This window comes from Bacidia gigantensis (genome assembly GCF_019456465.1).
Source record: "Bacidia gigantensis strain McMullin 20006 chromosome Unknown contig_134, whole genome shotgun sequence".
Taxonomy (NCBI): Eukaryota; Fungi; Ascomycota; class Lecanoromycetes; order Lecanorales; family Ramalinaceae; genus Bacidia; species Bacidia gigantensis.
Genome location: NW_025408593.1, coordinates 1,137,236 through 1,163,356, shown reverse-complemented (window position 1 = coordinate 1,163,356; position 26,121 = coordinate 1,137,236). Strand labels below are relative to the sequence as shown.

At 48.3% G+C, this 26,121-nt stretch overlaps 7 protein-coding genes across 7 annotated transcripts; 4 read left to right on the top strand and 3 right to left on the bottom strand.

Annotated features, from left to right (window-relative positions):
• Positions 1-546: 546 nt before the first annotated feature.
• On the top strand, positions 547-4,004 carry KY384_002119 (uncharacterized protein; the record flags this gene model as incomplete). The annotated part of the gene is made up of 5 exons (XM_044810645.1): positions 547-566; positions 628-719; positions 775-2,493; positions 3,119-3,822; positions 3,885-4,004. 5 exons carry the CDS (start codon positions 547-549, stop codon positions 4,002-4,004), a joined length of 2,655 nt encoding a protein of 884 aa, XP_044672619.1.
• A 604-nt stretch (positions 4,005-4,608) lies between these two features.
• On the top strand, positions 4,609-11,568 carry KY384_002118 (uncharacterized protein; the record flags this gene model as incomplete). Its single annotated transcript, XM_044810644.1, has 3 exons — positions 4,609-10,185; positions 10,233-11,070; positions 11,444-11,568. The coding sequence occupies 3 exons, from the start codon at positions 4,609-4,611 to the stop codon at positions 11,566-11,568; spliced, it is 6,540 nt and encodes a 2,179-aa protein (XP_044672618.1).
• Positions 11,569-13,526: 1,958 nt separating this feature from the next.
• KY384_002117 (uncharacterized protein) lies at positions 13,527-14,114 on the bottom strand (the record flags this gene model as incomplete). The annotated part of the gene is made up of 2 exons (XM_044810643.1): positions 13,527-13,979; positions 14,064-14,114. The coding sequence occupies 2 exons, from the start codon at positions 14,112-14,114 to the stop codon at positions 13,527-13,529; spliced, it is 504 nt and encodes a 167-aa protein (XP_044672617.1).
• A 1,788-nt stretch (positions 14,115-15,902) lies between these two features.
• KY384_002116 (uncharacterized protein) lies at positions 15,903-17,136 on the top strand (the record flags this gene model as incomplete). The annotated part of the gene is made up of 2 exons (XM_044810642.1): positions 15,903-15,954; positions 16,562-17,136. 2 exons carry the CDS (start codon positions 15,903-15,905, stop codon positions 17,134-17,136), a joined length of 627 nt encoding a protein of 208 aa, XP_044672616.1.
• A 201-nt stretch (positions 17,137-17,337) lies between these two features.
• KY384_002115 (uncharacterized protein) lies at positions 17,338-18,966 on the bottom strand (the record flags this gene model as incomplete). Its single annotated transcript, XM_044810641.1, has 2 exons — positions 17,338-18,674; positions 18,831-18,966. The coding sequence occupies 2 exons, from the start codon at positions 18,964-18,966 to the stop codon at positions 17,338-17,340; spliced, it is 1,473 nt and encodes a 490-aa protein (XP_044672615.1).
• A 437-nt stretch (positions 18,967-19,403) lies between these two features.
• Positions 19,404-22,436, bottom strand: KY384_002114 (uncharacterized protein; the record flags this gene model as incomplete). Its single annotated transcript, XM_044810640.1, has 4 exons — positions 19,404-19,555; positions 19,608-21,606; positions 21,664-22,084; positions 22,204-22,436. The coding sequence occupies 4 exons, from the start codon at positions 22,434-22,436 to the stop codon at positions 19,404-19,406; spliced, it is 2,805 nt and encodes a 934-aa protein (XP_044672614.1).
• Positions 22,437-24,412: 1,976 nt separating this feature from the next.
• Positions 24,413-25,365, top strand: KY384_002113 (uncharacterized protein; the record flags this gene model as incomplete). Its single annotated transcript, XM_044810639.1, has 3 exons — positions 24,413-24,631; positions 24,678-25,234; positions 25,284-25,365. 3 exons carry the CDS (start codon positions 24,413-24,415, stop codon positions 25,363-25,365), a joined length of 858 nt encoding a protein of 285 aa, XP_044672613.1.
• Positions 25,366-26,121: the final 756 nt, after the last annotated feature.

Below are 26,121 nucleotides of genomic sequence, written 5' to 3'. Positions count from 1 at the left end.
CTGTCCGATACTGGTCTCTCAGCAACACAATCCTTGGTGTTGTAGTGACTGGCAAACTTGAGGAGAAATGCTATTTAGCCTGACATCCGAATGACAGATTCAGGGGCATGCCTCCTGAACGCCTCATTTTCTCAAGCATGAGCTCCTGCGGAGCATCTTTTCTGTGATGAGTTCTACATTGGCCACGGCCGTTGAAACGCCTTCGATATATTATACATACATTTGCAAAGAGCCTGCGGGAGATGTGCCCTTGTTGATCCATAATGGCCCTGACGAATATACCTCCATGCTTCGTACCTTACAGAGGTCAGCAGAACATTTCTCCGAGAGGCACCAACAACGTGTTGTTGAACGAATACATTATGAACAAGCACTGCTTCACATGCGGCATCAAAACTGGAGACATGCGATGAGACTCTTGTTGCCCCTTTGGCAGACGTTGAGTTGGCGCAGATCAGGATGGTGGCTGCTGCTGGAAGAGATAGACTGTGCTTTGCAACAATGTGCCAAGAAAGTCAACGATGTAGAAACGCTGATTGCAGTGCAATGGGAGCTCTCGAACCGCTGTTAGTCAGGAGCCTTGCTGCTGTGGTACTGGATCTGACAGAGCTCAGCCCTGACATTGAGACAGGATACCTCTGAGAGTAGTTTTACAAATGTTGTATTTCCTGATATAAGGCCGAAGGTCAAGCTGCGCACGGAGAGCGTGCTCTCATGCAGTATGTCTGCATTCAATCTGCAGCCAGACCCAGCAGTCCCGCTAATATCTACTAGTCTCGGCGAGGTTCACCTTCAATGTTGCAGAAGGCAATGTTGGTCTACCTTTGAATCCTCAGCTGGTGCTCAAGTCAATGACGCGAGAGTCACAAAAGCCAATACTAGTGCGCAGAGTGCAAATTGCTTTTGAAGGAGGTTTGAGGGCAGTACAGATAGCTCATACAGACGTCGAACCATCTTCGAGCAATGAAATGGATCAAGAGGTTCAATTCCACCACATTGATCTTGAAAAATACTCACCGACGAATGACACTGCTCCGGTCAGTCTTGTCGTGTCGAACGTCCAAAACATGCTATTTGGAAAAGCTAATCTCCTGCTCGCGCCTGGGATGACCAAAATCTGCTCTTTCGTCGACGTTCCGCGAGATGCAGGTGAAATCGAAGTCAGTAAAATCACACTCTCTATTGAGGAGGAAATGTATGATATCGAAGTTTTGATCACCGATGGCGAGGACATGCAGCAGGATAATATCTACGTCCAAAACAATGATAAAATCTCTTCGAGAGGTTCGCCAAAAGGACGAAGCAACGCCATAAATATTCTGCCCAAACCACCTAGGTTAAAGATGGAGGTCCCGAGTCAAAGACGAGAATACTTTCTAAACGAAGCCTCGTCTATAGTGGTGAGCGTGACAAACGAGGAGGAGGATGAGGTCAGGGTCACGCTAGAGCTACGACTTCTTGGACCGCCTGAAATGGCTCCATCTATACAATGGGATACTGACCAAAATGACGAGCTCATGATGAACCAAGTCCACAGTCACCTGAATGAGACACTTTTGGAGGCTGGCGTTCTGTCCCCGACAGGGAAATGCTCATGCAAAATACGGCTGGGGCCGTCTCCAGAGCCTTCGGACCATATTCTAGAAATTCGAGCAAGGTACTATCTGCAGTCAGATCCCGAAACCCCTATCTTGAAAAGTGTGTCTACGAATGTAGTTTTTCGTCGTCCTTTTGAAGCTATATACGACTTTGCTCCGTTGATACATCCTGACCTTTGGCAAGATTATTTCGAGATGACAGATGTAGGAGCATTAGAGAAAGATCTACTTCATTTGGAAAGACCGACGCAAGGACTTATACAAAGATGGTCTTTAACAGCAAGATTACAGTCTCTGGCTTCGCTTGGAATCACGATTGAAAGCAATACAATAGAAACGACCAGTGTCCAGGAAGCCGCTCATTGTACATCGACTAGCCTCCGCGCACTCCTGCCTTCAGAGTTACCGTCCGAACAGATTCAGGAGTATCACTTCTTGTTGGACCTACAAAAGGATGATATAGAGGATCGACGTCCAACCTATTTCCAATTCCAATTCAAGGTCGTGTGGCGTCCAGAAGGCTATGTCGGACCACCCATTATCACATATCTTCCAGTACCAGAATTAGTAGTTTCGTTTGGGGAACCAAGAGTGTTGGCCTCCACAACAATTGCAGCTATACCGCAGAGCACTGTGCGTCTCGACTACATGATCGAGAACCCTTCGATATATGGGTTAACATTCAGCATCGTGATGGAAACAAGCGATGAATTTGCATTTAGTGGATTGAAAAGTACTACCTTGCAGCTGACCCCATTGAGCCGACAGTCCGTCGGATTCAGCCTCCTGCCACTCGTGAAAGGCACTTGGATTAACCCTCAACTTAGGGTCTTTGATGTGCAATTTCACAAGACTTTGAAGATCATAGGGACTGAGGGTATTAGAAACGATAGAGGTGGGATTAGCATCTGGATTGATGGTGAAGGGTGAATGTATCATTTTGTCTGTTTAAGAAGGCTTATCTTTTCGTTGTAGATATTGCAGCTATCTGTTTGCCCTGTCACCTTGTAGAAAGTCATCATGATCTACTTCGCAGCAAGTCAGGTCTCATCGAATGTAGTCTTCTACTTGAAGTTGAACTGAAAGAGTAGCCATTCCTAGCCGTCTACTTACCCGGAAGCGGGCGCGGTAACGCGGAGCTCCTGGGGCTACCAACCCCGGAAGCGTGCTATTACCTCAGCCTGCGAAAGGCTGATTAGCGCCAGATTGGCCGCGCCTTCCGTCTATTGCGTTGTCGATGAGGTATGACCGTACAAGGCGAATTCATAGAAGACACTCGACACTCGTCGCATCTTCCTTCTATGTCAAATCCCGAATGTTCATTCGAAGCTATACATTTATATACGCATGGCCTTGCAACCATTAGCAGCTATCAAACCAACATATCACTTACATTGGCAGCAACTTGCTGCATCATGAGAAGCGATGGCAAGTCGAGCCCGCACCCTTCATCTAAGATTTGGAAGGGGAAAGACTACTAATCTACGAGCCTTAGGGGTGCTGCTCATCTAAACCCGAAGCTGAGGGCCAAAGCCACCCGTATAGCCATGCACACCAACTTGACGATTCCTCACGTGCGATTGCTGGCAACGGATCGCACCCGAACGAAGCCCCTCCTCCACATACATCAGGGTCAGCAGCTACGCCGTCTCGAAGCAGCCGGCATAGACGGCATGGCCAGCCCCATGAGACTACCAAGAGACCACTTCGACCGCATGTTTGGACGGCGAAACGCCAATGGACCAGGTCAGAGTTAGATCGCGAACGGCGCGAGTTCTTCGAAACGCGAGTGACGGGTCATGCGGAAATATGGACTGCTCTGAAAACAGTGAGCGAGATGCTTGCAAGCGGCGATGTGGCCACCGCCCAAGGCATCATTGACGCCGCGGCCATCACAATCCCAAGTGGGAATCTGAAAAATGGTGCATATGATGAGGCGGGCAACCTGTATCAATTGCCGGAACACATCATTAGTGACCCAACCAACGTAGTTCTTGACGAGCCTCAGGAGGGAGGCAAAGATGATACAAGTGCGGACGGCACCGAAGACGAGGACGAGCTGGAGCGGAGAAGGGAGGAGAAAGGGAAGGCACCCGAGGTTGAGGGCACTGAAGTCGGAATCAAGGCTAGATTGAGCGATAGAGGTGGACCTGATGTGTGCGTGTCGATGCGGAAGGAGCAGACAGTTAGGGCCCTCCTTAGGAAAGTACGCGAAGAGGCTCATGTGAGTTTGTTCCGCCCATTCTTACTCTCGATCTGTCTCTACGGTGCTGACGAATTCCAAAGTTGGAAAAGAATTGCAAAATGCGGATTGCTTATATGGGTAAAATACTCATTCAAAACCAAAGCCTTGCGGCCCAGGGATGGAAGGAGGGCGACGTCGTTAACGCCCTAGTGTATCAATAATGTACAAATTTCAGTCGCGAAAGCCATCGATGGCTATGAATGAGGTTGATAAATGACATGTCTGAAGCGGATGCGGGCGCATACCAGCCAGCGTCTTCCGGCTGTGAAAGCGATTCCATATGTGCGACGTACAGTCATGTAGCAAAGTCCTTAGATTAAGGCTAGATATTGAGAAGATACTGGGAAGCATGCACCCTTAATCGCGACAATCAAGTCTGAAATAATGGGACGTTCACGACTGCCTGTCTACTGTCTGCTCTGCATATGCAACTTATTGTGTTAGCGCCAATCTTAGATTCTGCGGCAGAGCAAGTCTGGCCGACGTTTTCAAAGGTAAGCACGTTCACTCAAGTCAACAGGACAGTCATCTACGTCCAGCCCAATACCGACCACCATTCACTCACTTGTCAATAGGCCTTCTACTCAGTCAGTCTCTGTCCGCGACTCCAAGCAGCCACTTTTTGCCCGCCAAACGATACATAGATAGGACCCCAATGCGCAATTCCTAACCACTTGGTCGAACCTTTTCCTATGGAGGCGTTAATCTACGAGTCTCTCATGGCGGCTCAGTCTGAAGTTGCCTACTGGGGATTTGCTTGACAAAATGGCGTTAAACCGATCTCCTCCACCCACCTCTCCCACCCGGCAATCAATACCGTTACAGAACCTTTCGCGACCACCGGAGCACGACCAGAATGTCAGTCATGTCGCAGGCCATCGCAGAACAGCAAGTTGGAGAGCCAGAGAGTTGCTTGCAAGGCGGTCCAGGTTTCACGGCACGGTCAATATTGGTTATGAGCCAGTTGGAGAATCTCACCCCATGTACACTGACTCTGCCGCGCCTCCACATGTTACCACCCCAAGGAATGCATACCAAACCCCGTACGAGTATCATGATGGAGAGGTATCACCCGTCAATGCGGCTGATTTTGCCTCGGCCATGGGCGGAATGGGTGACATGGGATTGAGTTTCGAACCTGCCTATGAACCAGTTGTTGAGCCTCCAGGCCCTTCGAGACCGACTGCACCAAGACGTCGAAGCACTATCCCCAGTACGCTGAATGTCATTACGGAAAATTATGACCCCGCAGGCGCTACTTCACTCGGTCCGCACGCTTTTCACGAGTCCGAGCCTGAACACGATGTTTTCCTATCGCCACCAGACAGTGATCGAACACCGCTGACAGATTCAAGATATCTCGCGCCCATTAGCGGCGCCCAAACGGATGGCACATCTGCGCCAAGGAATAGTAGACTTGGATCCAGGTTAGGGGATGATTTACAGAACTCCGAACGTGGGTTGCGGACCCGTCCAACGTCAACTCTCAATACTATGGGGGTCTCACCTCTCTCAAGAGCTGGGACAATCATGAGAAAAGTATCTCAACGAGTGGTCAATCTAAGTAATGAACCTGATCCCATAGAACATAGCATGCGACCAGACCGTCAAGAACGTGAAGAAGCGGACGATGATAGCAAGGAGTCCAGGATGCAAGCCCCGCCAGTATTACCGTATATGCCAGCTCATGCCCACGACGAAACCTCGACTCAGTCTTTTGAGATGGAAAAGCTCCGCCACCTTGCCTCTACGCAGCCAGTTGGCAACCAATGGTTACCTGCGCCCAACCCTTTAAAGGGCAAGAGCTTAGGAATATTTGGTCCAGAAAACCGGCTGCGGCTTAAATTATGCGACATGCTCGTACACCCTGCGACTGAACCTTTGATATTGATTCTCATCGTCATTCAAACCATCCTACTAGCCGTCGACGCTGCGCCTAGCATCGAACAAGATAGCAGACGCAAAAGCTGGGACCGGTCATGGATCGATTTTGCTCTGATCGGTCTCTTTGTAATCTACACAGTTGAGATCATAGCTCGAGTGATTGTGTCCGGTTTCGTGAAGAATCCTTATGAATATAGCACGGTCAGCTTTGCGCAGGGTAGGAAGGCTGGGCTCAGTGAGCGCGTGAAGACCTTCTTTGGACCTCAAAGACAGAATTCGTCTAGGAACCCTACCAACAGATCTGAGCCAGGGCCCTCAATATTTCGCCAATTCACAAACGTTCAAACCCCATTTGATCAGCCAGGCCATTCAGGGCAAGCACAACGAATTCGACTGGCACGACGTGCATTCCTTCGCCATGGCTTCAATCGTTTAGACTTTGTCGCAGTCATCTCTTTTTGGATTGCCATAGTCCTCTCTCCGCTCGCCACAAGTGTCGAAGTCGAGAAGCATATGTACATCTTTCGTATGCTAAGCTGTCTCCGAATATTGAGACTGCTTGGCCTCACCAGCGGTACGTCGGTTATCCTACGGAGTCTCAAGAAAGCTGCGCCTCTCCTGGTCAACGTAGCTTTCTTGATTGGATTTTTCTGGCTTCTTTTCGCTGTCGTGGGCGTTCAAGCATTCAAGTCCTCCTTTAGAAGATCGTGCGTATGGTTTGATGATATTGATGACGCAAAAAACAAGAATGGGACAAATCTCGCCCCGGGGTCCTTTTATCGTCACAACGCCACCCCTGACGTATTCCAATTCTGTGGTGGTCATATTGCGAATGACACTCTCCAGAAGATGCCTTGGGTAAAAGCAAATCTACAAGAAAATGGGACCACAAAGCACAAGGGGTTCCTTTGCCCAGCTGGCTCAATGTGTGTTGAAGGCCGAGGTCCATACAACGGGACTGTGGGCTTCGACAATGTCCTCCAATCGCTACAAATGGTGTTCGTCATAATGAGTGCCAACACGTTCTCAGACATAATGTACTATACGACGGACAGCGATTTCCTCGCCGCAGCACTCTTCTTTGCTATTGGTATAGTCATCATGAGCTTTTGGATGATAAATTTGCTTGTTGCGGTCATTACTTCCTCGTTTCAAGTCATTCGTGAGGAGAGCAAAACTAGCGCGTTTACTGCAGACGACGAGCAGTACCATTTCATCGAGGACGAGCCTCAAGTCGTTCGATCGGGCTATCTGAAGAGACTCTTTGATAAAACGCATTGGCTCTGGATTACCATCATCCTCTTCGATCTTCTCGTCATGTGCCTGAGAAGTTCAAACATGGGTCCCGACCGTAAGGCTTTCATCAACAATACGGAAACGGTGGTGACATGCGCGTTGCTCGTTGAGATCGTGCTTAGATTCCTCAGTGACTGGAGAAATTTTCACAAGTCGCGGTACAACTGGGTCGATCTTGGCCTTGCGGTCATAACTGGAGTCATCCAGATTCCACCAATCCACAACTCGGGCCAGCCCTACGCATGGCTGAGTATCTTCCAGATCCTCCGTATCTACCGTGTCGTCTTAGCTATCTCAATAACTCGTGACCTCATCAGAAAGGTGTTGGGCAACGTCGCCGGTCTCGTCAACCTCATTGTCTTTGTGTTTCTCGTCACTTTTTTGACAGCTATCTTTGCTGTTCAAATCTTCCGTGGGGAGTTCCCCAGTCAGGATTCGAATAATCAAGCCATTCATGTCACGTTTTCCGACATTTACAATTCTTTCATCGGCATGTATCAGATCCTCTCGAGTGAGAATTGGACCCTCTTAATGTATAATGCAACGCAGTATCAGTTTCAATGGAGTACGTCTTGGATCGGCGCCACTTTCATCATCCTATGGTTCATCCTCGCTAATTTCATTGTGCTCAACATGTTTATTGCGGTCATCCAGGAGAATTTTGATGTTTCCGAAGATGAGAAGCGTCTACAGCAAGTTAAAGCATTCCTCCAGCAGAAGGAGCTTGGCGGTTCATCACATGGGAATCTCTCGCTCGCAACCATCCTTAAGCTTGGAAGAAACAAAGCAGGCCACAGAGATCCCATAGATTACGGCCCTGCGACAATGGAAATGCTATTACATGATGACCTATATCGAGATTGGCTTGATGAGGCTATGGATGATGACCTCCAGGACGACGACGATACTGTCGTTGACAGACCCTCGGGACCTTTGAAGCCTGGTTTGATAACGCAATGGTGGAACAGGATCATCAGCATCCTAGGCAATGGTGAAGCCAATCCGTTCTATTCTCGGGTGCAGTTTTCTCGGCACAGAGAGGAGGTGAACATCCGTACGCAAGCTCAGCAAGTCGTAACTCTAACAGAGAGGCGAAGAAAGCAACAGCGGCAGTACCTGCAAAGACACCCACGATACAACGTATCGCTCTTCCTCTTCCCAACCAACAGTCCCATTCGAAGATATTGCCAATGCATCGTAGGTCCAGGCCGCGGAGGTGAGCGCATCGAAGGCTCAGAACCTTACAAGCCTGTATGGTACGGTTTCTCTGCTTTCATATATGCTGCAATAGTGGCCATGGTCATCTTAGCTTGTATATCCACGCCTCTCTATCAGAAGGAATATTTTGATAAGCGTGGTGGGTTCAATGCTCGCAATTGGTTTGTGTGGACCGATATGGGCTTTGCTGTGATCTTCTCAATGGAAGCGCTGATCAAAGTAATCGCTGACGGCTTTTTCTGGACGCCCAATGCATATTTCAGAGGATCATGGGGCTTCATCGATGGCCTCGTTCTCGTCACTCTCTGGATCAATGTCATCACATCACTTTACAAGGATGGAGCTGTATCACGAGCTGTTGGCGCTTTCAAGGCACTCAGAGCCTTGCGGCTTCTTAATGTTAGTGACAGTGCGCGAGACACATTTCACTCTGTCATCGTGCTTGGTGGATGGAAAGTGATCTCGGCAGCCTTTGTCTCACTCAGTCTGTTGTTCCCATTCGCCATCTACGGGCTCAATCTCTTCAATGGAAAGATGCTCGATTGTAATGATAACAGCATCGAGTATCTATCTGATTGTGTGGGCGAGTTCAACAGCACGCCATTCATGTGGAACGTTCTTGCTCCCCGGCAGACAGCCAATGACTACTACAGCTTTGATAATTTCGGTAGCTCTCTGAGCATTCTTTTCCAGATTGTGTCGCAAGAAGGCTGGACGGACGTAATGTGGAGGGCTATGTCTATCACAGGGCCAGATACTTCGCAGGGGAGTTATCAATCCCAGGGCAACGCGATATTCTTCATTATCTTCAACCTCCTCGGAGCGGTTTTCGTGCTGACACTTTTCGTATCCGTCTTCATGCGAAACTACACGGAACAGACCGGTGTGGCTTTCCTTACTGCAGACCAGCGTTCCTGGTTAGAATTGCGAAAGCTACTGAAGCAAATTTCACCCTCCAAGAGACCCTCCAAAAAGTCTGAACAAGGATGGCGGGGATGGTGCTATAGAATTGCAGTGAAGAAACGTGGAAGGTGGCAACGACTTTTGACCTTCATTCTCCTTCTACACCTAATATTGCTGGTGTTAGAATGGTACGGAGAACCTCCCGCCTGGCAACGTGCACGAGACTACATATTCCTTGGCTTTACCGTCTTCTATATCGCTAATGTTGTCGTACGAATCGTGGGTCTCACGTGGAAACGGTTTCGCAATAGCTCTTGGGATCTCTATTCCATCTTTGCCGTAACGGGAACGGTCATTACCACCCTGCTTACTCTTTCTCGATACAGCAACAATACGTACAGTATGCTGCACAAATTCTTCCTTGTGTCCATAGCTCTCCTGCTGATTCCTCGAAATAATCAACTGGATCAACTTTTCAAGACTGCGGCAGCATCCCTCAGTGCAATTGGAAATCTCCTAGCAACCTGGTTTGTGCTATTCCTGGCCTACGCGATTGCTCTTACCCAAACGCTGGGTCTTACGAGATTCGGTGTTAATGAGGACGGTAACCTGAACTTTCGCAATGTGCCGAAAGCGCTGATCTTGCTTTTCAGGATGAGCTGTGGGGAATCATGGAATGCAATAATGGAAGACTATGCGACAATCACACCCCCTTATTGCAACGATCGCTCCGCTTTCTTTGAGAGTGATTGTGGAAGCGCTGCTTGGGCGAGGACACTTTTCATTTCCTGGAATATATTGAGCATGTATATCTTTGTAAGCTTGTTCGTGTCTCTAATCTTCGAAAGTTTCTCGTATGTCTACCAGAAAAGCAGCGGACTTTCCGTGGTGAGCAGAAAGGAGATCAGGAAGTTCAAGCAGGCTTGGGCGACTTTTGATCCTGAGGGCACGGGCTTCATTCCTAGGGAAACTTTTCCTCGCCTACTGGGAGAGCTCTCCGGCGTCTTCGAGATGCGCATCTACGCAGGCGGAGATCATTCGGTGAATCGCATTCTTGAAAATTGCCGCGTTGAAACGCGGGGCAACAGCACGCCTCCCCAGGAGCAAGATTTGGAGTCGACCTGGCGGAGCTGAACCGCCAATTGCGTATGATCGATGTCGACGACATTCGGCGGCGGCGACGACGCATGGAAACGTTCTTTCAAGAAATCTTGGTATCGTCTGACCAAGCGCGTGGGGTCAACTTCACATCATGCTTGATGATTCTGGCACACTACAACGTTATCGATGACAAAAAGGCCTTGAGACTGGAAGAATACCTCCGGCGGCGAGCTCGCATGCAGCGTGTCGACGAAGAGGTCGATCGTCGTATCATTATGTCGTTCTTCGATATGATGTTCTGGTTCCGCCAATTTCGGTCTCGACATGACTTCCGTCATTCAGCTCGTATGGTCAACGTGCCGCAGTTTGCCGTGCCAGAAATTTTTGTCGACGATCAAGATGCGCTCGCGTCCCCGCAAGGTACTGTTGCAGGACCGTTCAGTGATGCACCCGCCGTCCCGCCGAAAGACGGCGGGTTTCCGGGTCGCCCATCGCTTGATACCAGCGGTATTCGCCACCGAAACGCATCCCCAACACGATCGCCTTCAGCATCAGACCGTAGTCCGTCCATCAGCCCTCGTCTCAGCTCGAGCGCAGGTCTTTCACCCAGCGGGCGTTCGCCCACTTTGACACCCCATCACTCGCCCTCACCTTCCGCTGAGAGCGCTTTCAACTGGAATCTCTCATCGTCTCCGGACGCAGGACCTGCCGGATCAGCCTTCGATGGGCCTTCCGAAAGACTCTCACCCGCAGGAGGAAGAAGCCGAGCGCACAGCGCGGTGGACCGAGAAAATGTACTTCAAGTCTTCGACAACAGCGCATGGGGTGAGAGCATGAGGAGAAGCTTCACGATGAGGAGGAGTGGCACGAGAAGCAGGGCGACTGGCAGCCGCAGGGGTAGGGATGACAGGCCTGACCCAATGGCCTAAGTATATACACCACGAGAGCATCTAATGATTTACGATTACGAGCATGGGAGCGAAACAGATTAGGGAATGAAGGTTATTGCTGCATCGGCGTGGCATTGGAGAAGCGAAAGGAGCACTGTCTTTTGGGGCCTACATTGCGTGGGGCGTTGGTCATAATGGAAAGAGAGCACCTTAGACAAGATACCATGTTGCATAGCATAAGTTCGACTGTTGTCTGAGTACTATTACTATAAATCATTGACTATCAGCTGTTAATCACAAGATTAAAGGACCATTTGCAATTAAGAATGGAGGCTTTGGTGTTTTGCGGGGGTTCCCTCAGCCTCCAAGAATCCCGAATCCCGCGCCAAAGGGCATTCAGGTACGTACCTCGCCATCGCTAGGGTACTACTAGACTTACCAACGACCCCACCGAAAAGTCCAAAGCGCTGAGCGGAAGAAAGCATTGGACACCTGAGTGGAGGAGTGGATGGAGCCTGCACCTCTTTGAAAGTGCGGAACCACTGCCTGTGAAGGGTGGCAGAGTGTCCGGAGGTAGTTCTAGAGGGAGTATTCATTGCATGTACCTTGCAGCAGAAGCATGCGCATCATCCTCACTACTAATGGCACACCGAGGCAGCTGCATGATCTTGATTCAGCTGATACATCTCCAACAACCACTCAGTTGGACGTACCTGAGACCTGCGCCTGGGGCGCATGAGGTTGGTGGAGCGCCGGGCGTCGTGCCACGTTGCCTGCTCATCCAATATTCGATAATATTATTATTGAACGTCTACTACTAAAGGTACCCACAGACTTTCCTATTCAACGCAGTACCTCCTGGCAATTGCTCTGCTCTTTTCCAAATCAGTCGTTTGCTCCAGCGTCCTCTTTATGCGCCCGCCGACTTGGGACGCTCCCCATTGTTGCGCTTCTTCCGCCACCCCTGTTTGATTGCCAGAGACAAATCATCCAGCAACGCAATTAGGCAGCGTCTAAGCCTCTTCAGGGAGACTGATACGAGACAATCAATTATCGGCAACCTTGAGGCGCGTTTTTAGTGATAGATTTACTTCATCGTTGCAGGCTTAGAGTTCTTCTCCATCCTCGGCCTATACGCGAGAAGCCTGATATCTGTCTCCTTTGCCATTTCTGCTTTACTACTACTAGTACTACCTGAGCGTCGACACCAATTCTTCACTGCCAGCTTCTACTGTCTGCTCGGCAACTTTTCGGTAGCCGGTGTCCTGAACTCATGATTGGTCATTGCTCTCATATAGACCAAGCACCGGCCTAGAATCTGTTTATACTGCTCAATACCTCTGAGCAGCATCGGACCAGAGCGGACTTCACAGCAACGCCAAATTGAAATATCAAGTCTTCCTGATTTAGGACGAAGCAAGTCACAAAAGGCTTTCCAGCAACACAACTACCACCAATACCCAAGTTCACAACACCGAACCAAACAAGATGACCTATCTAGAGCCCGCAACTCCACTCGGCCTCTACGGTCCCTTCCACTGCCTTACGCCGTCTCCCTCGAGCACCCCCAATCGCTCACCCGCCCCCTCGCCGCCCCCCAGCCGATCATCTTCCTCCTCATTCTCGTCATATTCCTCAGTAACCTCCGCCGCCTCCCGGAGGACCATCCAATCCAAAATCAACAACATCATTAGGGCCCGTCGGCGGCAGCGGTCTTTCGGATCGGTGGGGCATCAGAGAGGTGTGGGGGCTGTGCTACCGCCGGATGGATTACTCGGGGTGGGGGATGAGGACAGGGAGTTTGGGCCTGGGTTGGAGAGGGGAGTCAGGATGGGGTTTGGCTTGATGGAACCGAGACCGATGGAGGTCGTGGATTGGGGTATTGGTGAGGCCTTGTCTGGGGGGAGGAGGTGAGAGGCCAGGCTATCTGATGCTGAAAGCCGGTCGAACGACTGAAGATAGATGGTTCTGGGCGGTTTTACAGCAATGTTAGCGGCATTCGGCATACTTTCGGGCGTTATTGGGACATAGGTTGATTTGTATACTACTGGATGACGGATGGTGGGAAACGGAAAGTCTGAAGGTCCTGGGCGAACTTGGAAAATGAGATAGACGGCAAAGATACCATAGGCTTACACAGGCTGATACCAATTTGAAATACAACGATATAAGTGAGTTCATTATCGTGATTTGATCTCTATCAATCGGAAGCTACTCATCGTTTGGAGTGGTTTCGCAGGACTAGCTTCCTGTGCGGTATTGATAGTAATGTACTCAATTGCCGAATGGATCAGGGAAAGCTTTCGGTGCTTATCTTGAGGGACGCCTCCAAAATGCTCTTCGTGTTTGCTTCCCTTTTTGCTCCCAAACCCTCTACTTCGCAGAACAAAGTCAGTGCAGAAAATATCGACGGCAGTCAACGCTCCCACAAAGACATTTGGTGGGCTTATACCCTTTCTGCTCTTCAAACTCCTTGGCCTTAGAGTCAGAGATCTCTTCTTCCTCGCCATTGTCATAATAGTCGAAAGTCAGCTCTTCGCCTGCTGGAATGGCATGCAGTGCGAAAAAGGCCAACTCGTAGATGTTTCTGTCGTTGTGATTAAAGGACACCGTAAAAAGGCGCAAGTTGGGTTCGCACGAGTGATTGATGAATCGGGCTGGAGATCCCATGTGCCTTCCATCACAAGTGTAGTCACGCGACGGGTCGAACGCTGGGGTGTCCGCGAATTTGTCAAAGTCGAAAAGGAAGTTCTCGTCGTCGGCATGTGCAAGCCCGCGGTTGTCGGCTTGCTCAGTGGTGATAATCTCGCCGCGATACGTCTCTACAAATTGACCTTTCTTGAGCTTTTGGCCACAGCGCAGTCCTATTAGACCGGTTAAAAGTCACGCATTGAGGAATCGATATATGATAGTGGCATAGATACTTACCCCAACCTCTTGTGACAGTCTTGAAGATTTGCAGGGATACTTGCCGACCATGCTGGACCACCCGGTTCTTGCAGTCGCCCGCACAGTCACATTTAGAGTTACATTCATAGATGTGATCTCGGCTGTTCAGATACCTATCCCTCAGACAGTGGTAGTTGCTCTCAGAAGCGCCGTATGGAAAGTGCTTTTTGCCATTGTCGTCCACGGCAGCGTCGTCCTATGCAACATGCGAGTCAATATACCTCCTTCCGAGCGTCAAAGCAGCTGTCTTTGTTACTCACAATACAGCTGCAATAGTCGAGATAGACGCAGCCCTGCTTTTGCTTGTACTTTTGAAAGCATTCGCAGCCTAGCATGACATCATCAGGGGCTCGTTGGACACCATCTCCAAGGACGCTTTCGGTGATGAAAGTGAAATCTGTTGGAGGTGTCTCATTATCTCTCTCATTGCAGACGGAGATTCCTTTCAAGACACTAAGATTTCGCTTGAAGTGCTTCCGCTTTTGGATGTCTGTATCCGTGGGCGATCGGCGACGGTCACGTGGTGGTATTACCACAGAGACGACTAAGTTTCGTGATGTTCGATCTGTGGATCCACTGGAAGTACCTTCCGAGCTCGCTGCAGAAGAATTTTTAGAATTTACAAAATTCACTTACGCTGATTCTTGGTAAGCCGATATCATAGACGTACTTGTGCTAGAGAAGGAACTGTGTCGTTCATTCGGAGAGAAAAGCGTAGGCGAAAGGCTCGACGTTCGAGACCTTTTCCTGACAGCGATTGTGCCCTTTAGAGAATCGCCGTCGTCTTCAGTATCGTCGGTTGTGAGGTCTACAAGGTCATGTTTCCTTTTTGGGCCTAGTCCGGTATACCGGCGATCAGCCTTGAGGCGTCCAGGGTCCACAGTAGAATCCCAGATAACTTACGTTTTGTGTCTGGGTTGCTTGAAGGGGGTTGAGAGTGACAATGTGGGAGGGTGAAAGGTCGTGTCGGTGATGAGATAGAAAAGGCAGTACTTGTTTCGAGATTATAGACTGACTGCAGTAATCAACATATAAGTAAATTTATAAACCAGAGATAATTGATTCCAGAATCATACGAGATGTTTTGAATCTGACAACATCTATAGGCCATCTTATTAGCAATAGCTTTGAGACTACAACACTTTGGTTCAACATATTAATATTATCTTTGAATAGACAATTATAAAGGCTATGTCTAACATGTCTCATACCTTCTAAAGAGTTGTATCACATCAAACTCACACTTAGCGTTCTGGGCGATACTCTTTGCTTCTTGGTTATAAATATATTAGGCCTAAAATTGAAGATCTAGTGAAATAATCTTGGGTTAAATAAGTAATCCAAGTATTAGGTATAGCAAGTTGTTGATTTTAAAGACGGATAGATTTCTTAGTATTAATTTTACTTTATATATCTAGCGGGCTAGCCCGTTATAGCTAGCACTAAGTTACTAAAAATAGAACTCTAGGTTTTCTCATTATATTACTTGAAATATAATAAAAATCTATCTTCTAGAAAAGATGTCTAGTTTTGTAAACAATCTACTTCCTTGTCTAGTAATACTAACTATCTAATTCAGAAAGTAGAGACATAGTACTTAAGACATTATTTGACTAGGCCATTAACAACATGAGCTACAGTCCTTAAGATTTTTTGACCACAATTTAAAGAAGCCACGAGTCATATTGCATTCAACTCCAAACTCTGACTAGCCTCAAGGCCCTCAACGTTTAATCTTTCTTCACATCCTTCAGGATACTCGGCCGGTCACTGTCAAATAGTCTCTGATTAAAGAATAACATATCGTCGCCTATAAAAATGGCGGCCGATATTCAGCAAACCCCCTTTATTAAGCAATTAGCGGCTAGTGGTACGTCAAGTTTGCGTTTATAATGTTCGTCTCTTCAAGCTACACTTTGTTGGAACCATTGCTGTACAAAATTTTACAAATGCCTGAATTGACTTCAAGTGAAAATTTCCCTGAAAATAAAGAGAAAAATTCATGTACAAATGGATGTCTTTATGAGGGAGTTGACACGTTTTCCATTGGCCTCATCCTTCTTATACTGTACAGAAAATGTAACTAATTTAATATGTGGTCGTGATGCAACTAAAAGCCCATAACTTCTCGGCATGAACTATGGGACTGTTCTATCCCAAGTGACATTGCGAAAATATCTCTTCTGATTTATTTGTCCAAGCTTTGTGGCATTACCACCATGTGCGATATCTAATTGAGCGCAATAGATCGACCGACTCGAGACCAAGCGCTGTCCTCGCTTGAAGCTTACCTGACCTCCGGCCGAAGGTTCTCATACATGGAATTGCTAAAGGTCTGGAAAGGACTCTTCTTTTGTAAGTCTTCCGAAACTTATGGAATCCTATACTTCCGAAGCCGTCTCTTGTTCTTTACCCGACGGGCGAGGATCCCAAGGAAGCCATCCTGACCCTATCATTCTCAGGCATCCATCACACAGCAAACCCTCTCCCCCAGCAGCGCCTGTCCAAATCTCTCGCTTCCCTTCTCCTGGCCCTCCCAACTCATGTGTTCATCCCTTTTCTCTCCGCCTTCTTCCAAACGATTATCAATTACTGGTCATCCATCCCCGCGCTTCGGCTTGACAAGTACCTCTTCCTAATTCGCCTATACGTCTTGGACTCGTTCGTCTATCTTTCCCGGAAGGGTTGGGATAAGGACCTCGTCGATGCATGGAGGGGGATGTTGGTGGGAGAGCAGGCAAAGGGATCGAACGGAGAGTGTGCAGGCGTGATGGACCCAATGGACCAAAAGATTGGGGACGGGCTGAGATATCATTTGTTGGATGTCTGGGTCGATGGGCTGGTGAATTCCGTGGACTGGGCCGTCGGAGTGGAAAGGGGAATCATGGGGCCGATTGAGGGACTGGCGAAGGAAGGGCAGGGAAGGACGGTGAGGGAGAGGGCGAGCGATGTTTTGAGTGATGAGAGGCTTTTGGGGGACGCTAAGGTTGATGGCGTTGATTTGATGGCGGTCCAGGAGGATGACGGAGAATTCGGAGGATTTGAGGATTGAATAAGAACCATCATAGAAATGTGTACGATGATTTCATGTGACATGTGTCCGTAAACGCGTTCCAAGTTGATCATGACTCTGATTGATACACATTCTAAGAACCCTTCTGTGCGGACGCTACCTCCACCGCTAGGGGTATCATACAAGTCAGCCCTCCAAAAGCCTATATACAATGATTGACGCCAAAGTCTATCGACCGTGCTAAACCAAGTCTGGCCTGGGAAGTACGCCGTCCACCTCATAACCCCGTGCAGTCCGGCTCAAGGTACGACCTAAGCCTCGATGGACCTCAGCTTGGAACTCCTCGAACGGCACCCTCTCGCCGTCAATGCTGATGTAACCTTCGCTACCTCCCAGCGGTTTGATTCTATAGCCGCTGATTTTCCGATATCCTACATGTGGCATGTCAAAAAATTTGCCATTCTCGACAGCTAGAAAGGATTGAATAGCTGCTAGCCGACCGATATCGCCATCTATCGTTATGAGATCCAAGTACCCATCCGATGGAAGAGCTGCCGGGAAGAAATTGGCTCCAGGTGCCATGAGGGCCATGTTGCCCGCATAGAAATTTCCAAGCTTGTGCGCTGGAATCGGAGTAAAATTTGTGGGCATGCTACTTTTGACGTCTCCATGCAGAAGAGGCGGTAGACTAGACCCTGCGACTCGATCTAGACTCCTCGAAAGAGGTCTCAGCGGAGACTGCGAGAGAAATCGACCATAATGGGCTTTGATCTCAGATTTCGTTGCAATGTCCAGCTTGACTGCCACTTCGCAGGGCCAGACGGTTTTTCGTATGATGCGTACGAGGAATCCATATGTAAAACGAGCGCTACCCATCCACCGAAGATGCTCAGTCCCCAAGTCTACCTCGGCAACAATGCCAACCGACTGAGACAAGAATGAAAGCGTCCGAGTATCGCCCTGTGTGACGGACGTCAGATCCAACGGTGTTCGTATCCCTTTTACAACACACAATGCAGCCACACTTGTGCTGTCGGTGCCGAAGAGGTTCAAACTCATGGCATTGCCCGTCCCACACGGTAGTTGTACTACCGCAATTGTCGATAAGGCTTGGGACGCATCGGACTTCTTGCCCAGTCCATTGAAAACCTCATGGGGAAGTCCATCCCCCGAACAGCACGCGACCACATCAAAAGAGTCAACATCCAGCTTTTCGGCAATTTCGACAGCGTGCCCTCGGTATAGTGTCCTTTCGACATTGAGTTCGCATTTTGCCGCGGCAAAGATTGGCTCGATGTCCCGTAGAAACCACTTTTGTGCCTTGCCCTGTCCGCCAAAGGGATTCACTAGTACTTTGATTTTCTTGTTCTTCTGGGAAACCCCATAAGCTCGATTCAACAGCCTCGATACCCACGATATCACATGGTCGTCTTGGGGCTTATCAACAAGATAATGTATTGAGACTACTCGAACGACATTCTTCGACGTAGGCTTTGCGTATTGTATTGTTACATAATGACCTGATGTTTCAGCCCACAAGATGTTGAAGAAAGGCACAACCAAGGTTGTCTTGGATCCTATGTAGGGTTAGCCGGCTTCATGCTTCGTGTCGGATTGAAAGGCATACGTGAGGGCAACAGCCCGCAGCAGTTACTACTCCTCCTCCGTGTAGGGAAGTCCTCATCTATGTCAAAGTCAAAATGAGAGGGATGCACATCCTATTAATCGCATACCAAGAACGATGAGTGATTCGGTAGCGAGGGTCAATGAGGCGTTCCGGCCAACGGCAAGGGTGGATCCCTCTGCGTTAGGCCTATCTTCACTGAGGTGAACAGGATCAACAAAGGGATCACTACCGACCTCCGTCATTGAGGTTCTGTACGGAAGGACATGAAGAACGACATGGAGGCAGGCAAAGACATCGGGGAGCGGGCATTTAAAGTGAATCGCAACGCATCAGCCTGATGAAAGAATGCCACGCACTTGGAAAGAAGCTGAAAGCGTAAGATACGGTAATTTATTCTCTCCGCACGGTTTCCCAGCATTGCGTCCACACTGCCACGGCGTGCCTAGCAGATCTGAGCATTCCACTAATTTCGTGTCTCTATTGACGTCTTGACGCTGAAAGCGAACAAATATTTTCCTTGTCGTAACACCCTTTTTAGCCTCCGATTGCGACCAGGTGGTCTAACGCGCTCACAGCCTCATGCTCAGGTTCGAGGATACCAGAACATTTTGACTGGCCCTCGCAGGGCCATGGGCGAACATTCAACTTTGATTTTGGGTCGGTGGAGATCATTAACAACTTAAGCTGCTGAGGCACCTACCTTGTTAAGCCCCTTCAATGATCCAAGGCTTAAGGCAAGGCCCTGGGATCTACTTCGAATTCTGACAAAGCCTGTGATTGGCCCATCGTCCCCTTCTTTCTCAATACTTAGATTGGCAAGAGCATCCTCTCCTATTCCACGTTAGTAGATGCTGACGAGTCTAGAGTGTGGGTACTACTATACCAAAGACACTCCGAGCGTAGAGGTTTGCGCTCAGAAATTGGCAATCTCCCTTCATCGATGCTTCTGGTGTCAGACATGTCATATTCGTGCAAGCCATCAGCTGCTCAAGGAAGTCTCTTAAAGTCTTCGCCTTCGAATTGATATTGACCTTGTTCTCCCACTCAAATTCAGTCCACATGGTTCGAAATTGTGTTTCGGTGCACTGGGCAGGCTGTATATAATCCATAATGTCGACATGTACATCATTGAGAATTACCACATTGCTCTCTGTTGAGCTTGATCCATCGTAAACTACGTTGCCGAATATGACACCTGTGTCCGTAGAAGACACTTTGATCGTGCTCTGGACATTCAGGAAGTCATGAGGCCCTAAATTTTGTGTCGTCGGGCGCTCAACAACCTTCAAGTCACCCAGGGTCGCAAACTCGACCGAGAGGTTTTGTAACGTGTCCCCAGTCTGATTGACCAGTAGAACGTCTAGTACTATATCGAATTGGTGCACATTGACATAAGCCTCTGCATATACCGGATCGGAGAAGCCAGTCAGCTGGACCACTCGGCTGAGTTTCGAAGATAGCTCCTCTGTCGCAGAATCCCCCCCTGTCGCCTTTTCAATATCGACATCGAATTCTTCGGAGCCATCACCGGTTATTTTCTTAGACAGCTGCCGGATACTCACAATGTCGTCAATTTGGACTGCGGTCTTAGCCTTCTCCACTGCTTCCTTAGCAGCACGCTTCTTTTCCTCGACCTGAACCATTGCTCGAAATGCTTTTCGAGTGTCATCGAGAAATACGGTCTCCAGTTCCTTCTTCTGGGAGAATTCGGCTAATGACCGTATACAAGACATGATCCGATCGACAGAGTCTTCGTCTATTGGAGCCTTGACGAACTGGGACTGACCAACCCGTATTATAGAGATCATGATAAGCATCGCTTCGGCTCTCAAGGCATTAGTCCTAGCCTCGTCCTGCGAAATCTCAGAATGCCGCATGACTAATTTCGTCAACGTTGACGATAGCACCGATGCTAGATAAAAGTCTCCGTCCAGGATGAGTTGTCTTAATGGGGGCTTCTGAGCGGCCTTCACAGCTTCCAATTTAGCCTTTGCGGATGACTGGCTGGTCAAAGCATTCTCGGTGGCATAGGTACCATCTGCGAGGACTTTCCTCGACCCCGTTGGCACTGAAGGCTTCGCCGTTCCATTTATATGCTCCTTGGTCTCCTGCTCGTCTGGTACTTCCTCAAGTAACCTCTGCTCAGAAGACAAGATTGGAATCTCTCCCAAACTTGCCCGAATCTTCTTCCAAGCATCCCGAATGTCGCTAGCTTCGAGAGAATATTCACCGACAATCCAAAGCGCTCCTCGATACACCTTTCCGGCACGAACCTCGTTTAATGTGCTGACAAGTCTTGCAACAATTGAAGGGCGCAATTTGGGAAACTTTTCTACGACTTCCTTGACAAATGAGATGACATCGACCGCGGAAGAAGCATTGAAATCCGCAATGAAATCCATCAATAAATCTACGACCGAGGCCGCGATCTCCGAGAACTTAATAGCGCATTGGTGAATGGAATGGATCAGTAGTTGTCGATATTCGGTATTCTTTTCGTACTGCTCATCGACAGTCTTTTGGAGTTCCTTTTTGAGCAGCATCACGACCTCGTCTACGTTTTTGCTTGATACCATGTCGAGTGCAAGATCGAGCGCCTTTTTCCGAACATCAATATCAGGACTTGATAAAACCCTCAAGATCTCCATGGTAAGGTCGTCTAGTACTCCTTCATTTCGCTTCCTAAGCTGATCAACTCGATCTAGGACGATCAGCCTTACATTGTTGTCGGCTTCCTTGATGCTGAGTTCGATGAATTTTGTAGCTGCAGCTTTGATTGCGACGGGATTATTCGTAAGAGCTGTGAGTGAAGATGCTGCCTCATAAACTACAGTAGTTGCGTTCGCTTCTAGTAGGTCGAAAATAAGACGAAGGTATCGAGCCTAGAGATCTCAGTAAATGTAATAATAAGTTTATTTTGAACACGAGTATGGAGTCACCTTATTCTGAGCATTCTCTACCGCATCTTTACGTATGAATTCGAGCTCTACGAGCTGTAATAGCTCGTCGGCGTTTGGTATTGCATCGAAGGCGCTGCTAAGGTACTCTAAGGCTTTCTCGTGATTCATTGTGCTCAAAGCTACAAATGCATTCCGCTTGCAAGTCTGGTCGCTTTCATTTTCAAGAAAAGTCTGGATGAGTTCCGGAGCATCTGGTATGAGAGATTCGAAGTGCGAGTATATGGATGATATCCCAAACACCGCGTTTTTACGAACATAGGCATGTCTATGCTCAAGACAGGACCTGGCGGAAGACAGCAAGGGCTCAATGAGCTCCGGTTCCCTAAGCTTACACAAGAATCGGAGAGTGTTGCCCCGAATGTACTCATTGGGATGTTGCAGGTCATTTCTTATACCGTTACTGTGAACATTCAGGGACGTCATGGTCATCTGAGCATGTTGCACTTACCAAACTAATATCATTTCCTGTTTCAGCTTCCCCCAGCGTCAAGTTTAGGACAAATCTCATAATAGAAGTACAGGAGCTTCTTGAGCTGCTTGCTTTTTGAAGGCATAACAAATCGAATGATGTGCATCAGGAGCGAAGGCATGGGGTCCCCATTCAACATGGTGGTCAATATGCGCTTCATAGTGTCTACTTTTGATTCGTCCGTGCCTTTTTCGAGATGCGTCTTGAGCTCTTGCAATGTTGGCTGGTCCGCAGAGTTGTCCAAATGGACCATACTGTACGCATTTTCCGTAAAGGTCGCCATTTTTGCAGGTTGAGTGGTGAAAATTGATTGTCACAGATGGGAGGCACTACGAGAGGAGACGTAGATCTGTTGGGTTTTGCGCTTTATTGAATCCTATCTGTACCTGGAGGAAGGTGATCGCTCATCTTTGCAGGTGAAATGTCACACAAATAAGCTGAAATATGGGAATGCAGCGGTCGAAAGTTAGGTACTTTAATATTTCTCGTTCGTCCCTCGCCAGCTTTGAGAAAGCTGTCCAAATGAGGAAATACTGTGGAAGTTTACGTTACAGCGCGCTAAAATTTATTATTACAGGTGCCAATCTAGTCAAGGCGCGAAGTTCCTAGATCCACAACTGAGGACAATCTGAATCTTGAAGACAGTGCCAACAAATGGCTTCGACTAATGAACCGTTCTACGTGCGATATTAGTAAGACATGTTAAGACCCGGAATCCTGCAGCCGCTGATTGTCCTCGAGCTCAGGACACTCCGGGCGTTTTGGGCATGAGTTTCTAGGTAAGTACCAACTTGCCCTAGATGTTGCTCCTGTTGCTGGCTGATTCTTATGTCAGAGTTCGATTTTCGTGCCTTGGGTGATGGTCGAAGTGCGTCGGCAAGATATGCGAACAATTCCAACTACCGCAATGACTCCCTCATCCGTAAGGAAAGTACGTTTTGAATTGACATAATACTTCGAATAGCGCTCACAAGCATTAGTGTGTGTCAGCTCTACCGTCATCTCAGAGATCAAGAGGATCGTGAAGGAAAGCGAGATTATGAAGTATGAAGCTCCCGCAGACAGAGGTCGCCTAAATGTTGACAATATGTTAGGGAAGACGACTCAAAATGGCCGGAAAAGAACAAGGATGGTCGACAAGAGCTAGAAATCAGGCTTGGAAACGAGCATATCTCCTTTGAGGTGGGTCTTGACTGCTCTCGCCCAGGCATCCTTCTAACCAAGTGCGATAGACCGCAAAAATTGGATCGCTGGTCGACGTGACTGAGTCTGCAGATCCGGAAGGTTTACGGGTATTCTACTACTTGGTCCAAGACTTGAAGGCGCTGGTGTTCTCTCTCATATCGTTGCATTTCAAGGTCTCGTCTTATAGGGAATTGCATCCCTATCATGCTGACCTTCCACAGATAAAACCAATATGAGCAACAAGGTTGATGTCGTTCGATGGAGGAGGGGAGCTGTCTGTCCGGCGGAGACATCCCTCCACTGATCATGCTAGGCAGAAGCTTATGGGATGAGACATTTTCTTGTCACATTGCAGAGATTGATAACAATGGAAGGGTTGGACGTGAAACGGGAGCTTGCCAAATGGTTATCAAGCTGATTCTGGATGAGACAGAATACCCAGCCAAACTAACATCTGGAAGGAAGAATTGCTGCAATCGATGAATATTTGAACTTTCTGTCCTTCTTAAGCTATCGTGCCAGGGCAGGAATGAAGAATCTGTTCACTATTCGTCATATTGATGCGTTTGACGGGGATGTTCTACATAAATTGAAAACGAAGTATTCCCACCTTCGCGAACTGTATGGACCCCTCAGTATTGCCACATGAGGCTAACCCGCGGTGCGCCGCGACCAACCAATCGCGGCAGCTTCCGAACTCCCTGTCGTTCACCGTGCGAAAGCAGACCTGCGTAATTTGGTTCCTGTCGGTCTCGAGTGTATCGAATTCACAATGCTGCTCATTCTATTATAGGCTTCAATTCGGCTCTCTATTTTTGATTCTTATTTGCATATGCATATGTGCGCTCATGATAATCGCCAATGCCCACGCCGCGAGATAGTACAGAAGGACTTCCTCTCCAACTAGAATCACACGGCCAATCCTCATGTCCTCCTGAAATTATAGATCGACCAACACAATGGGGCCGACAAGTATTGGGAGATATGGAGCATGCGATAGCGGACGTCAGAAATCGTTCAGAGCTACCGCGACGAACCGATTCAATAACTCCTGCAGGCGGGCCAGCGCGTGCGATGGATACATGCAACGATGCTGAGCCTAGGGCTAATGCCGTGGACGAGCCATTGCCGTCAGTTGTCATGAGTAACACGACGCCTTCACCAACCGGCGCAAGCCCGCAAACCTCAAATGCATTGGAGAAAGATTTCGCATGCGGTCGCGTCATGGGAGACACTTTATCCTCGGCTTTGGACCTTTATTACTCCGCTAGGTATGCTATAGCTAGCCCACGGGTAAGACTCTCCAGACGATGTAGCGATCTTCGCTAAGAAGACTTAGCTTCTCCAGACGCATTTTTCGTCCAAGCTACGTGCGGGCAGCAGGTACCGCGGTACACAGACATCGGATCAGCAGCGATATAACGTGGAAGTAATGGTCAAGTCGATTGATATGTCGGAGTCTTTCATCTGTGGTTATCTCAAGATCGAAGGTCATATAGCTCGTACAAGTAGTGTGGACTACAGCTTATCAGGCATAGGTCTCACTCCAGAACACGCGACTCTGACGACGTATTTCGAAGGAGAGATCATCGGAAGTAAGTATACATTCCAGACTCGGCATGAAAGCTGGGGGGCGTCCGAAAAGGACGACCTAAAGCACTGGGGCCATTTTGCTTCATGGAGGCCGCTTGCGAGGCAAGCTAAGAAGAACAACTTCCACTACAAGCATAGCGAAGCACGAGAACACATATATATGCGTTGGAAAGAGAAGTTTCTGGTGCCAGACCACCGTGTAAAGGAGATATCGGGCGCAAGTTTCGAAGGGTTCTATTACATATGTTTCAATCAGGTTGCCGGGATTATAAATGGGATCTATTACCACTCAAAGACGGATACGTGAGTCTAGCCGCAAGTGCACGTGCATTCACTCATACTGATTTTTTAGGAATCAAAATAACAGGGTTCAGAACCTTGATCTGGACTGGGTACCGGATAGTGGATGCTATGCTGCAATGGAGTTCCGCTAGGCGTTCGACTCCTCCAAGATTTTGAATGTGAGACGAATGATGGGTATCATGTGCAGCAGTGGAGTTGTTGGGACAGGAGTCTTCGGTCATTAGTATTTACCAATGACTACATTTTCCATACTTTGCGGAGTGGTATACTCTTCATCATCGTAGATTGTAATTTAGTCGTCCAACAAAGAACCCATCAAATAGTGGACTTGAGAAACCCAGCTTTGCCCCTACACATGACAATGATTATGTGTGACTGGTACTTGAGGTGAACTTGTTTCGAAACGCATGTACCGCTGGATACAGCTACCTCAACGGTGGCACTGAGTGAATGTTCCGAGGCTTCACTTACACGTGACTTCATCTTGGTCTCGGTGATTATAGAGAATACCAGGAAGGCACGTGGTATAGTATGCCAGCGGAGGCCAACGGTTGTTTGAAAAGATGAGACGAAACCCAAAATTGATGACTAAGGATGTACCTACCGCATTAGGTCTGTGAATTCGAGCTCTGGGATTCTACCCTGTCAATTCATTGCCATTGATAGCTTCAATCTTACTTTTGCCTTATCTGTACTTGCCATCTTATTTATTGTTTAGTCTTGTTGCTTGGAATTCCTTTGCTATTCTCAGCGCCTAGTACTTGGGCCTTCCGATTGCAACCCTGAGACCTAAATGTTCGTGGACATTGCCTCCTAGATGTGTAGTACAGCATGTTTTAGCTCACATGCACACCCTCCAGGTTTCGCATACACAACAAATGCTTTAC